This window comes from Alosa sapidissima, chromosome 13, assembly GCF_018492685.1.
Source record: "Alosa sapidissima isolate fAloSap1 chromosome 13, fAloSap1.pri, whole genome shotgun sequence".
Classification (NCBI taxonomy): domain Eukaryota; kingdom Metazoa; phylum Chordata; class Actinopteri; order Clupeiformes; family Clupeidae; genus Alosa; species Alosa sapidissima.
The window spans coordinates 36,014,434-36,029,433 of record NC_055969.1 but is presented as its reverse complement, the minus strand read 5'-3'; the positions used below and the strand labels follow the sequence as shown (position 1 = coordinate 36,029,433).

The following is a 15,000-nucleotide window of genomic DNA, read 5'->3' as shown; positions in this document are numbered from 1 at the left end:
GTGATGCTGATGTGCTGATGCTGATGTGCTGATGTGTGATGCTGATGTGTGATGCTGATGTGTGATGCTGATGTGCTGATGTGTGATGCTGATGTGTGGATGTGCTGATGTGTGATGCTGATGTGTGATGTGTGGTGCTGATGTGTGATGTTGATGTGTGATGTGTGATGCTGATGTGTGATGTTGATGTGTGATGCTGATGTGTGATGATGATGTGCTGATGTGTGATGCTGATGTGTGATGCTGATGTGTGGGGCTGATGTGTGATGCTGATGTGTGATGCTGATGTGTGGGGCTGATGTGTGATGCTGATGTGTGATGCTGATGTGCTGATGCTGATGTGTGATGCTGATGTGTGATGCTGATGTGCTGATGTGTGATGTTGATGTGTGATGCTGATGTGCTGATGTGTGATGCTGATGTGTGATGCTGATGTGTGATGCTGATGTGTGGGGCTGATGTGTGATGCTGATGTGTGGGGCTGATGTGTGGGGCTGATGTGTGATGCTGATGTGTGATGCTGATGTGTGATGCTGATGTGTGATGCTGATGTGTGATGCTGATGTGCTGATGTGTGATGCTGATGTGCTGATGTGTGATGCTGATGTGTGATGCTGATGTGTGGGGCTGATGCTGATGTGTGATGTGTGATGCTGATGTGTGGGGCTGATGCTGATGTGTGATGCTGATGTGCTGATGCGTGATGCTGATGTGTGATGTGTGATGCTGATGTGTGATGTGTGATGCTGATGTGTGATGTGTGATGCTGATGTGTGGGGCTGATGCTGATGTGTGGATGTGCTGATGTGTGATGCTGATGTGTGGGGCTGATGCTGATGTGTGATGCTGATGTGTGATGCTGATGTGTGGGGCTGATGCTGATGTGTGGGTGATGCTGATGTGTGGGGCTGATGCTGATGTGTGATGCTGATGTGTGATGTGTGATGCTGATGTGTGATGCTGATGTGTGGGTCTGATGTGTGGGGCTGATGCTGATGTGTGATGTGTGATGCTGATGTGTGGGGTTGATGTGTGATGTGTGATGCTGATGTGTGGGGCTGATGCTGATGTGTGATGCTGATGTGTGGTGCTGATGTGTGATGTGTGATGCTGATGTGTGGGGCTGATGCTGATGTGTGATGCTGATGTGTGGTGCTGATGTGTGATGCTGATGTGTGGATGTGCTGATGTGTGATGCTGATGTGTGGATGTGCTGATGTGTGATGCTGATGTGTGGGGCTGATGTGGTATGTGTGATGCTGATGTGTGGGGCTGATGCTGATGTGCTGATGTGTGATGCTGATGTGTGGGGCTGATGCTGATGTGTGGATGTGCTGATGTGTGATGTGTGATGCTGATGTGTGGGGCTGATGCTGATGTGCTGATGTGTGATGCTGATGTGTGGTGCTGATGTGTGATGCTGATGTGTGGATGTGCTGATGTGTGATGCTGATGTGTGGATGTGCTGATGTGTGGTGCTGATGTGTGGGGCTGATGCTGATGTGCTGATGTGTGATGCTGATGTGTGGTGCTGATGTGTGATGCTGATGTGTGGATGTGCTGATGTGTGATGCTGATGTGTGGGGCTGATGCTGATGTGTGATGCTGATGTGTGATGCTGATGTGTGGGGCTGATGCTGATGTGTGATGCTGATGTGTGGGGCTGATGCTGATGTGTGATGCTGATGTGTGGGGCTGATGCTGATGTGCTGATGTGTGATGCTGATGTGTGGGGCTGATGCTGATGTGCTGATGTGTGATGCTGATGTGTAATGCTGATGTGTGGATGTGCTGATGTGTGATGCTGATGTGTGGGGCTGATGCTGATGTGTGATGCTGATGTGTGATGCTGATGTGTGGATGTGCTGATGTGTGATGCTGATGTGTGATGTGTGATGCTGATGTGTGGGGCTGATGCTGATGTGCTGATGTGTGATGCTGATGTGTGATGCTGATGTGTGGATGTGCTGATGTGTGATGCTGATGTGTGATGTGTGATGTGTGATGCTGATGTGTGGGGCTGATGCTGATGTGCTGATGTGTGATTCTGATGTGTGATGCTGATGTGTGATGTGTGATGTGTGGGGCTGATGCTGATGTGTGATGTGTAATGCTGATGTGTGGGGCTGATGTGTGATGTGTGATGCTGATGTGTGATGTGTGATGCTGATTTGTGGGGCTGATGCTGATGTGCTGATGCTGATGTGTGGATGTGTGATGCTGATGTGTGATGTGTGATGCTGATGTGTGGGGCTGATGCTGATGTGTGATGTGTGATGCTGATGTGTGGGGCTGATGTGTGATGCTGATGTGTGGGACTGATGCTGATGTGTGATGTGTGGGGCTGATGCTGATGTGTGATGTGTGATGCTGATGTGTGGGGCTGATGCTGATGTGTGATGTGTGATGCTGATGTGTGGGGCTGATGCTGATGTGTGGGGCTGATGCTGATGTGTGGATGTGCTGATGTGTGATGTGTGATGCTGATGTGTGGGGCTGATGCTGATGTGTGATGCTGATGTGTTGGTGTGCTGATGTGTGGATGTGCTGATGTGTGGTGCTGATGTGTGGGGCTGATGCTGATGTGCTGATCTGTGATGCTGATGTGTGGTGCTGATGTGTGATGCTGATGTGTGATGCTGATGTGTGATGCTGATGTGTGATGCTGATGTGTTGGGCTGATGCTGATGTGTGATGCTGATGTGTGGGGCTGATGCTGATGTGCTGATGTGTGATGCTGATGTGTGGGGCTGATGCTGATGTGCTGATGTGTGATGCTGATGTGTGATGCTGATGTGTGGATGTGCTGATGTGTGATGCTGATGTGTGGGGCTGATGCTGATGTGTGATGCTGATGTGTGGATGTGCTGATGTGTGATGCTGATGTGTGATGTGTGATGCGTGATGTGTGATGCTGATGTGTGGGGCTGATGCTGATGTGCTGATGTGTGATGCTGATGTGTGGTGCTGATGTGTGATGCTGATGTGTGGATGTGCTGATGTGTGATGCTGATGTGTGGATGTGCTGATGTGTGGTGCTGATGTGTGATGCTGATGTGTGATGTGTGATGTGTGGGGCTGATGCTGATGTGTGATGTGTAATGCTGATGTGTGGGGCTGATGTGTGATGCTGATGTGTGATGTGTGATGCTGATGTGTGATGCTGATGTGTGGGGCTGATGCTGATGTGCTGATGCTGATGTGTGGATGTGCTGATGTGTGATGCTGATGTGCTGATGTGTGATGCTGATGTGTGGGGCTGATGCTGATGTGTGATGTGTGATGCTGATGTGTTGGGCTGATGCTGATGTGTGGGGCTGATGCTGATGTGTGATGCTGATGCTGATGTGTGATGCTGATGTGTGGGGCTGATGCTGATGTGTGATGTGTGATACTGATGTGTGGGGCTGATGCTGATGTGCTGATGTGTGATGCTGATGTGTGTGGCTGATGCTGATGTGTGATGCTGATGTGTGATGCTGATGTGTGGGGCTGATGCTGATGTGTGATGCTGATGTGTGGGGCTGATGTGTGATGTGTGATGCTGATGTGTGGGGCTGATGCTGATGTGTGATGCTGATGCTGATGTGCTGATGTGTGATTCTGATGTGTGGGGCTGATGCTGATGTGTGATGTGTGATACTGATGTGTGGGGCTGATGCTGATGTGCTGATGTGTGATGCTGATGTGTGGGGCTGATGCTGATGTGTGATGCTGATGTGTGGGGCTGATGCTGATGTGCTGATGTGTGGGGCTGATGCTGATGTGTGGGGCTGATGTTGATGTGTGATGTGTGATGCTGATGTGTGGGGCTGATGCTGATATGTGATGTGTGATGCTGATGTGTGGGGCTGATGCTGATGTGTGGATGTGCTGATGTGTGGGGCTGATGCTGATGTGTGATGCTGATGTGTGATGCTGATGTGTGGATGTGCTGATGTGTGGTGCTGATGTGTGATGCTGATGTGTGGATGTGCTGATGTGTGATGCTGATGTGCTGATGTGTGATGCTGATGCTGATGTGTGGATGTGCTGATGTGTGGGGCTGATGCTGATGTGTGATGCTGATGTGTGGGGCTGATGCTGATGTGATGATGTGTGGTGCTGATGTGTGATGCTGATGTGTGGATGTGCTGATGTGTGATGCTGATGTGTGGGGCTGATGCTGATGTGTGGATGTGCTGATGTGTGATGCTGATGTGTGGATGTGCTGATGTGTGATGCTGATGTGTGGGGCTGATGCTGATGTGTGGATTTGCTGATGTGTGATGCTGATGTGTGGGGCTGATGCTGATGTGTGATGCTGATGTGTGGGGCTGATGCTGATGTGTGATGTGTGATGCTGATGTGTGGGGCTGATGCTGATGTGTGGTGTTGATGTGTGGGGCTGATGCTGATGTGTGATGTACTGATGTGTGATGCTGATGTGTGGGGCTGATGCTGATGTGTGGATGTGCTGATGTGTGATGCTGATGTGTGGGGCTGATGCTGATGTGTGATGCTGATGTGTGGATGTGCTGATGTGTGATGCTGATGTGTGGGGCTGATGTGTGATGCTGATGTGTGGGGCTGATGCTGATGTGCTGATGTGTGGTGCTGATGTGTGATGCTGATGTGTGGATGTGCTGATGTGTGATGCTGATGTGTGGGGCTGATGCTGATGTGTGATGTGTGATGCTGATGTGTGGGGCTGATGCTGATGTGTGGATGTGCTGATGTGTGGGGCTGATGCTGATGTGTGATGCTGATTTGTGATGCTGATGTGTGGATGTGCTGATGTGTGGTGCTGATGTGTGGGGCTGATGCTGATGTGCTGATGTGTGATGCTGATGTGTGGGGCTGATGCTGATGTGCTGATGTGTGATACTGATGTGTGGTGCTGATGTGTGATGCTGATGTGTGGATGTGCTGATGTGTGGGGCTGATGCTGATATGCTGATGTGTGGTGCTGATGTGTGGATGTGCTGATGTGTGATGCTGATGTGTGATGCTGATGTGTGATGCTGATGTGTGGATGTGCTGATTTGTGATGCTGATGTGTGGATGTGCTGATGTGTGATGCTGATGTGTGGGGCTGATGCTGATGTGTGATGCTGATGTGTGATGCTGATGTGTGGATGTGCTGATGTGTGGTGCTGATGTGTGATGCTGATGTGTGGGGCTGATGCTGATGTGCTAATGTGTGATGCTGATGTGTGGGGCTGATGCTGATGTGCGGATGTGTGATACTGATGTGTGGTGCTGATGTGTGATGCTGATGTGTGGATGTGCTGATGTGTGGGGCTGATGCTGATGTGCTGATGTGTGGTGCTGATGTGTGGATGTGCTGATGTGTGATGCTGATGTGTGGGGCTGATGCTGATGTGTGATGCTGATGTGTGATGCTAATGTGTGGATGTGCTGATGTGTGATGCTGATGTGTGGATGTGCTGATGTGTGATGCTGATGTGTGGGGCTGATGCTGATGTGTGATGCTGATGTGTGGATGTGCTGATGTGTGGTGCTGATGTGTGGATGTGCTGATGTGTGATGCTGATGTGTGGGGCTGATGCTGAGGTGTGATGCTGATGTGTGGATGTGCTGATGTGTGATGCTGATGTGTGGGGCTGATGCTGATGTGTGTATGTGCTGATGTGTGATGCTGATGTGTGGATGTGCTGATGTGTGATGCTGATGTGTGGGGCTGATGCTGATGTGTGATGCTGATGTGTGGATGTGCTGATGTGTGATGCTGATGTGTGGGGCTGATGTGTGATGCTGATGTGTGGGGCTGATGCTGATGTGATGATGTGTGGTGCTGATGTGTGATGCTGATGTGTGGATGTGCTGATGTGTGATGCTGATGTGTGGGGCTGATGCTGATGTGTGGATGTGCTGATGTGTGATGCTGATGTGTGGGGCTGATGCTGATGTGTGGATGTGCTGATGTGTGGGGCTGATGCTGATGTGTGATGCTGATGTGTGGATGTGCTGATGTGTGGGGCTGATGCTGATGTGCTGATGTGTGGTGCTGATGTGTGATGCTGATGTGTGGATGTGCTGATGTGTGATGCTGATGTGTGGGGCTGATGCTGATGTGTGATGCTGATGTGTGATGCTGATGTGTGGATATGCTGATGTGTGATGCTGATGTGTGGTGCTGATGTGTGATGCTGATGTGTGGTGCTGATGTGTGATGCTGATGTGTTATGCTGATGTGTGGATGTGCTGATGTGTGATGCTGATGTGTGGGGCTGATGCTGATGTGTGGATGTGCTAATGTGTGATGCTGATGTGTGGGGCTGATGCTGATGTGTGATGCTGATGTGTGGATGTGCTGATGTGTGATGCTGATGTGTGGGGCTGATGTGTGATGCTGATGTGTGGGGCTGATGCTGATGTGATGATGTGTGGTGCTGATGTGTGATGCTGATGTGTGGATGTGCTGATGTGTGATGCTGATGTGTGGGGCTGATGCTGATGTGTGGATGTGCTGATGTGTGATGCTGATGTGTGGGGCTGATGCTGATGTGTGGATGTGCTGATGTGTGGGGCTGATGCTGATGTGTGATGCTGATGTGTGATGCTGATGTGTGGGGCTGATGCTGATGTGCTGATGTGTGGTGCTGATGTGTGATGCTGATGTGTGGATGTGCTGATGTGTGATGCTGATGTGTGGGGCTGATGCTGATGTGTGATGCTGATGTGTGATGCTGATGTGTGGATATGCTGATGTGTGATGCTGATGTGTGGTGCTGATGTGTGATGCTGATGTGTGGTGCTGATGTGTGATGCTGATGTGTTATGCTAATGTGTGGTGCTGATGTGTGATGCTGATGTGTGATGTGTGGTGCTGATGTGTGGTGCTGATGTGTGATTCTGATGTGTGGTGCTGATGTGTGATGCTGATGTGTGATGTGTGGTGCTGATGTGTGATGCTGATGTGTGGTGCTAATGTGTGGTGCTGATGTGTGGTGCTAATGTGTGATGTGTGATGCTGATGTGTGATGCTGATGTGTGGATGTGCTGATGTGTGATGCTGATGTGTGGTGCTGATGTGTGGTGCTGATGTGTGATGCTGATGTGTGGTTCTGATGTGTGATGCTGATGTGTTATGCTAATGTGTGGTGCTGATTTGTGATGCTGATGTGTGATGCTGATGTGTTATGCTAATGTGTGGTGCTGATGTGTGGATGTGCTGATGTGTGATGCTGATGTGTGGTGCTGATGTGTGATGCTGATGTGTGGTGCTGATGTGTTATGCTGATGTGTGGATGTGCTGATGTGTGATGCTGATGTGTGATGCTGATGTGTGGTGCTGATGTGTGATGCTGATGTTTGGTACTGATGTGTGATGCTGATGTGTGATGTGTGGTGCTGATGTGTGATGCTGATGTGTGGTGCTGATGTGTGATGCTGATGTGTAATGTGTGGTGCTGATGTGTGATGCTGATGTGTGGTGCTGATGTGTGGTGCTAATATGTGGTGCTGATGTGTGGTGCTAATGTGTGATGTGTGGTGCTGATGCTGCCTCCTGCCTCCTGCTACGGTGCTGCTGGCTTCTGGCTGCTGGTTTCTCTAGCCTGGAGGAACAGAATGGAAATGGTGGGCACAGCACAATCTATTTATAACCCAGTGCTGTGCCCAGTACGCATGGTATAGAGGATAATGAAGATGAATGCAGGTGTGCTCAGGTGTGCTCAGGTGTGTGTGTGTGTGTGTGTGTGTGTGGACACTGGGCAGACATAGAACTGGCCTTCCTGGCTGGCTGATGCATAGAGCTTCTCCTCTCCCCTCCTCTCCTCCCCTCCTCTCCTCTTCTTCCCTTCTCTACTCTCCTTTCCTCCTCTCATCTCTTCCTTATCTTCTCCTCTCTTCCTCTCCTTCTCCTCTCTTCCTCTCCTTCTCCTCTCTTCCTCTCATATCTTCTTCTTCTCCTCACCTCTTCTCCTCTCCTCTCCTCTTTTCTCTCTCCTCTCTTCCTCTCCTCCTATCCGCTCCTCTTCTCCTCTCCTCTTATACTCTCTTCCTCTCCTCTCCTCCCTTCCTCTCTGCCTCTTCTCCCCTCCTTTCTTCTCTCCTCCTCTCCACTCCTCTCCTCTTCTCCTCTCCTTCCTTTCTGTCTTTTCTCTTTCACACTTTCTCTCTGTATTCACTCTCTCTGTTTGCCTTTCCTTTCTATCTTTATCTTTTTCTCTCCCTCCGCTGTCTCCCTCCTTCCACTTCTCAATACTGTCTGCCCTTCTCTTCTCTTCTCTCTGTTTCTCTCTTTTGTGTCTTGCTCTCTCAGTCATCTTTCTCTATCTCTCTCTTTCTCACAGTCATCTCTCTCTCTCTCTCTCCCTCTCTCTCTCTCTCTCTCTCTTCCTCTCTCTCTCTCTCTCTTGTTGTGCTCCTGCTGTCTCTTTCTAGATCAGTGGAATTATTTTGCCCTTGTTGTTTTGCTCTCTCTGTTTATCTGTGTGGTGTGGTCCCCTTTACTTCTGCCATCTCTACTTCTACTTCCCTCTTCCCTCTCTTCCCTCTCTCTCTCTCTCGCCTCCATCATCTATCTACATTTGTTCTCTCCCTTTTTCTCACAGCCACTTCCTCCCTCTCTCACCTCTTCTCTCCCTCCCTCTCTCTCTTTCTCTCACTGTCTCACTTTCTCATTGGTTGATCTCTCCATCTTTCTCACCTCTCTCTCTCTTCCTCTCTCTCTCCACAGCTGTGTCCGTTACTCGTGCGACGCCATCAACTGCCAGAAGCCTCTGATCCGCAGTGCGGAGGTGAGGTGCAGTAGTAGCAGCTACTTCAATGGTGCGCGCTGCTCTGTCACCTGCTCCAGCGGCTACGTGCTGCAGATCCAGAGAGACGATGACATCATCAAGAGCCAGGTACACCAGGCAGAGATGGTGTGTGTGTGTGTGTGTGTGTGTGTGTGCGTGTGCAGAGATTGTGAGGTTGGTGTATGCATGTTCCAGCTGTATCTTCACTATGTCCTGTTCAAACACATGTACTCAAACAGCCCTAATAGTGGCACTGTCGAGACAGCTGGTAAGGTAGGCCGATCCGTTGAACTTTTTTGGGTATGATCCATTGTGAGCTCTATGTGCGATGGAGATAGTAAGTGTAGGCATGGTTCTCTCCGTGTAGAAGCACAAAATCATAACCAGTACCAGAACCAGTTTCCTCACATTAGCGTCATGATTTGTGTACGTCTCATGTTAACCATTATATGGCAAGGCCACTAGCCGACATGGACGCGTTGTTGCTAAAGGAAGGCACTGACGTGTCTGAGATAGACAAAACAGTTAAAACATAAATAGAGATGGGCTTGGCTGTTGGAAACAGGGGAAAACAAGCCATACAGTTCATGGTGTAAAAAATTAAAGTGCCAGGGATTTGAATTTGCACGGTTTGCTGCAAGACATTTTTTTATGGAAGTAATGGGGAAAAAGTTTTAGTACGCCACCAGTCTGAAGACCACCATAAGGCTATTCAGGACATCTTCCCTAACTGGTGCAACTGCCACCACGACTCTCACCATATCACAACCTCCTGTCAACCTTATACGATCTGTTGCTGAAGACAAGAGGGCCCTCTCCAGATTGTCATTATCAAATGCACAGATCTCCTGCATGAGCACATGGTATTGCTGCTCATTGGAAAACTGAGTTGCCTGTCACACTCAAAACTGCCATGTTTTCATTAAATCATAGTTTCCCAACCTTGGGGTCGGGGTCCCCTGAAATTCAAATGGGGTCGTCTGAGCTACTGAGTGTCTTACAATTGACCAGTACATTACATTAAAATATACATACATTAAATAGAAAAATATTATTTAAGTAACAGATCATTCATTATAATCTAGCTAAGTAAAAATAAACGTAGACAGCCCACATGAGATGTTTGACGGAATCAATGTTCTAAACAATCCCTCAATCCCAATCTCTTGTCTTCCCTCAATCCCAATCTCTGTTCCTCTTTTCCTCTTTTCTCTCCACATCTTTGTTTCTCTCTTTCTTTTTCACCTTTGTCTCTGCCTGCACTCTTAATTGGCAGAGATTTAACAGGAGGAAGACTCACACACACACACACACACACACACACACACACACTCACTCACTCAGAAATGGAACCAGCTTTGAAACAGGTCATTAACATAACATAGCAGCACCTCAAATGATTTGCTGTAGTGAGCGCATGGGTTAACATGGAAGCGGTTAGCACGGCTGTTAGCACGGCTGTTAGCACGGCTGTTAGCACGGCTGTTAACACGGCTGTTAGCACGGCTGTTAGCACGGCTGTTAGCATGGTTCTGCTCGGTTCTCCTCTCCGGCACCACTGACTCCACTGACTCCACTGCTCCTCCCCTTGCTCCCCTTGCTCCCTCTCCTCCCCTTGCTCCCCTTGCTCCCTCTCCTCCCCTTGCTCCCTCTCCTCCCCTTGCTCCCCTTGCTCCCCTTGCTCCCTCTCCTCCCTCTCCTCCCCTTGCTCCCTCTCCTCCCTCTCCTCTGCTCCCTCTCCTCCCCTTGCTCCCCTTGCTCCCCTTGCTCCCTCTCCTCCCTCTCCTCCCCTTGCTCCCTCTCCTCCCTCTCCTCCCCTTGCTCCCTCTCCTCCCTCTCCTCTGCTCCCTCTCCTCCCCTTGCTCCCCTTGCTCCCTCTCCTCCCCTTGCTCCCTCTCCTCCCCTTGCTCCCTCTCCTCCCCTTGCTCCCCTTGCTCCCCTTGCTCCCTCTCCTCCCTCTCCTCCCCTTGCTCCCTCTCCTCCCTCTCCTCTGCTCCCTCTCCTCCCCTTGCTCCCCTTGCTCCCTCTCCTCCCCTTGCTCCCTCTCCTCCCCTTGCTCCCTCTCCTCCCCTTGCTCCCCTTGCTCCCCTTGCTCCCTCTCCTCCCTCTCCTCTGCTCCCTCTCCTCCCCTTGCTCCCCTTGCTCCCCTTGCTCCCTCTCCTCCCTCTCCTCCCCTTGCTCCCTCTCCTCCCTCTCCTCTGCTCCCTCTCCTCCCCTTGCTCCCCTTGCTCCCTCTCCTCCCCTTGCTCCCTCTCCTCCCTCTGTGATACCCATTGGCTGTGATACCCATTGGCCAGTGATACCCATTGGCTGTGATACCCATTGGCTGTGATACCCATTGGCCAGTGATACCCATTGGGCAGTAATGCCCTCTGTTCTCTTACCTTTTTTCGATCAGATCCGATCACCTCTCCACCTAACCATCCTCCCAGCTCAATCTCCTCTCTCCTCTCATCTCAATCCCTTCTTCTCATCTCAATCTTCTCCTCTGTCATCCTTCCCTCTCATTTTCTCATTGGGTGTGTTCCAAACGGGAGACAGCTGCCTACTGCCTCCCTCCCTACATAGAGAGCTGTCTCACTAGACATGACTTTGGATTAAATGCATCTTTTAAAAATGAGCGTAGCACTCTAGAATCTTTGGTTAACACTACGGTATGACGTTAGCAAAGGCCTGACGTTAAACTAAATTAGCTTACGTAAGCTAGCAGGCTAACGGTATAAATTAGTTTTACGGCCGGCAGATATATCAGACCAGACACTATTAATGGTTACAACAATGGCATAATCAGATAGTAAATTGTTTATTTCTAATCTGTAATCTGCAAATCTAAGCAAAATAAGATCACACAAATGACATTTTAAACAGATTCAGCAGCCATTACCGATGTCATCCGCCATGTTTGTTTACCTTTCACAGCTGTTTCAGACGTTGCCGCAAGGGATTATGGGTAGGAGGCAGCATGAAGTGTGCATCGATGCTGCCTTCAAAAATGACCGTTATTTGGGAATTCTAAGATATCTTAAAAGGCAGCAGAATTAGTTTTTTTCAGTTTCGAACCGCACTTGCTGCCTTGCTCCCCAGTTAGATATCTTAAAAGGCAGCAACTTTACCCGTTTCGAACACACCCATTATCTATTCTGTTCTGCTCTCCTCTCCTTGCACTGCACTGCACTGCACTGCTCTTTTCTCTTCTCTTCTCTTCTCTTCTCTTCTCTTCTCTTCTATCATCAACGGACACGGATTCGATCACTCCGGCAGCTAGAGAAGGTGGTTGAGGAGGTGCAGTCCATGTTGCCTGGGACATGCAGGGAGGCCCTGGAGGCCCAAGCTGTGTTAGGCTGGGACATAACACAGTGACATATCACTTTCCACAAGTGTTGGTTGCCACTGCTGTTGAGCAGAATGTGGAGTGTGAGGGAGTTCTAGTGTCCCTTGTATCTTCAGACCTTTGGCTTTTGCAGGACATCAGCAAGAGGGTTTTCAACATGCTGTGTGTGAAAGTGAACCACCAGTCGGTACTGAGGGTGTGTGTGTGTATGTGGGCGTGAAAGTGAACCACCAGTCGAGTCGGTACGGAGGGGGGTCAGGGCGTGCAGGTGGCCAGAAGTGTTTGGGCAGGACTTCAGAGGAGGTTGGAGGTCCTTTTATAAGGCCCCAATAGAGAAGCCAACAGCCGATCTACAATGGAGGCTGGTTCACGAGGCCATAGCTACAAACAGACACGTGACACACCTTAATCCAGTGGTTGGTTTTTCCCATCACGTTTTTATTGGGGGCCCAATGTATCAGGTGAGAAGGAGGAGGAGGGAGGTATGTTTGATGAATGTCTTGTTGGGTCAGCTAAGTTGACTGTTGGAAGAGCAGGAAGAGCAGGATGTTGGGCACTGGATCAGTCCACCCGGTGGAGGTTCTTAAGGGGATGGTGGAGGATCTTAAGGGGATGGTGGAGGTTCTTAAGGGGATGGTGGAGATGGTGGAGGTTCTTAAGGGGATGGTGGAGGTTCTTAAGGGGATGGTGGAGATGGTGGAGGTTCTTAAGGGGATGGTGGAGGTTCTTAAGGGGATGGTGGAGATGGTGGAGGTTCTTAAGGGGATGGTGGAGGTTCTTAAGGGGATGCTGGAGATGGTGGAGGATCTTAAGGGGATGGTGGAGGATCTTAAGGGGATGGTGGAGGATCTTAAGGGGATGGTGGAGGTTCTTAAGGGGATGGTGGCTGGTCGTTTTCTTATTATAGCCTGGATAAGAACATTGAGGGGTTTCTGGATGTGTGGGGGGTTGGGGGGATGATGGGGTGCTTTTCAACATGTGATATATTGGGATTTTATGTGTGAATGCATTTATGTATGTTTGCATGGTGTTGGGCTTTGTATGAGGTGCGTCTTGATTTCATAGGTTGAGGAATGATCTAATAAATGGCAGTGGAAACCTCTCTTATCTTCTCTGCTCTCCTCCTCTTCCCTTCTCTCCTCTCCACTCCTCTCCACTCCTCTTCTCTTCTCGTTTCTTCCCTGTTCTTTCTCTCTCCTCACATGGCCTCCTGGTCTGTGTGGCTGCTGTAGCTCAGTGTGGCCGGGCCTCCTTGTGGTAATCGTGTGTATGGACGCTTTTTGTGTTGCGCTGGTTGAGTCAGCGTTTTCCAGGATGAGAAGCATTTCTGAGAGAGGGGAGAGAAAAAAGCGCAGAAAGTGAGTCCTCGGGTTACACTGTGATCTTGTAAGCGCTTCGGCCCTCGCCGCAAGCACTCCGTGGCAGACAAGGGCCGTGGCGGCGCTCCAGCGATAAAGAGCTCAGGTACGACGGCCCGCCCGGGCTCCGGCACTCACTGGGGCTCCCGCCGCCAGACGAGAACGCAAGACATCCTCCTGTGAAGCGCTCTGGCTGAAAGAAAAGAGAGAGAGAGAGAGAGAGAGAGAGGACAGAAAAAGAGGACAGACAACAGATCCGCTTGTCTGCGGTGGTCTGAGAGAGAGAGAGAGAGAGAGAGAGAGAGAGGACAGCGTAGCCAGATACCCCCCCCCCCCCCTCCTTTGTTCTCCGTCTGCAGGCTCTTTGCAGGGTATGGCCAGTATGGGAGCATGCACTGTCCAGCGCTGTCCTCTCCGGTTTCATGGTTAGATAGGGCAGTGGTGACACGGTGGTTCCTGGAAGCCCTCAGATGGCGATATCGCCAGGACGATCTGTTCTCTTGGGCTCACAGTGTATTTGTTGTTTAGATGTTTTGTATGGATAACCTTTGTCTGTGCCTGAGTGTGTGTCTGTGTGTTAGTTTGTCAGTAACTGTATGTGTGTGTCATATTTACATGTGTGTTTGTGTGTTTGTGTGTGTGTGTTTGTTTGTTTGTTTGTTATGTGGGTTAGTGGGCAATTGTGTATTTCTGTGCGAGAGACACACCAACATTTCAACAAAGTAAACTTTCAGAAGATTTGGCCCTAACATTAGAGATTGTTTAGAGATTGCAATAATAAAAGTGTTGATTGTGCGTGGAGTGAAGTGTTTGCTGGACTTTATCTTGTTACATAAGGTCTTTTACAAATAAGTCCCATTGTACTTCAGAGAAAAAAAAGAAAAGATGTTTGTTCTTGTTTCAAGTCCTGATTTGTAATGCCTACAATTAACACAGCAAATCACCAGTGGTATATGCATGTGAATGTAAAAAAGAGTCTTGCTCCAGTTCCAGATAATGCTGATTTGCAGTCTGTGATCATGTGGCTAGTAGGTATCTAGCAAGAAGGCATCACAGTGAGGAGAGTTAGCATGTGGCTAACTGGGTATCTAGCATGAAGGCATCTGATTTGCAGTCTGTCACCATGTGGCTAGTGGGTATCTAGCATGAAGGCATCTGATTTGCAGTCTGTGACCATGTGGCTAGTGGGTATGTAGCATGAAGGCATCACGGTGAGGAGAGTTAGCATGTAGCTAGTGGGTATCTAGCATGAAGGCATCTGATTTGCAGTCTGTCACCATGTGGCTAGTGGGTATCTAGCATGAAGGCATCACGGTGATGAGAGTTAGCATGTGGCTAGTGGGTATCTAGCATGAAGGCATCACGGTGAGGAGAGTTAGCATGTGGCTAGTGGGTATCTAGCATGAAGGCATCACGGTGAGGAGAGTTAGCATGTGGCTAGTGGGTATCTAGCATGAAGGCATCACGGTGAGGAGAGTTAGCATGTGGCTAGTGGGTATGTAGCATGAAGGCATCACGGTGAGGAGAGTTAGCATGTGGCTAGTGGGTATGTAGCATGAAGGCA

At 49.7% G+C, this 15,000-nt stretch overlaps 1 protein-coding gene across 1 annotated transcript in view; it reads left to right on the top strand.

Annotated features, from left to right (window-relative positions):
* pappaa (pregnancy-associated plasma protein A, pappalysin 1a) overlaps positions 1-15,000 on the top strand; it is a 186,877-nt gene that overhangs the window by 109,322 nt on the left and 62,555 nt on the right. Inside the window, exon 15 of the mRNA XM_042058580.1 lies at positions 8,687-8,855. Coding sequence (XP_041914514.1) covers positions 8,687-8,855 — 169 coding nt within the window. The remainder of the gene's footprint in view (positions 1-8,686; positions 8,856-15,000) is intronic.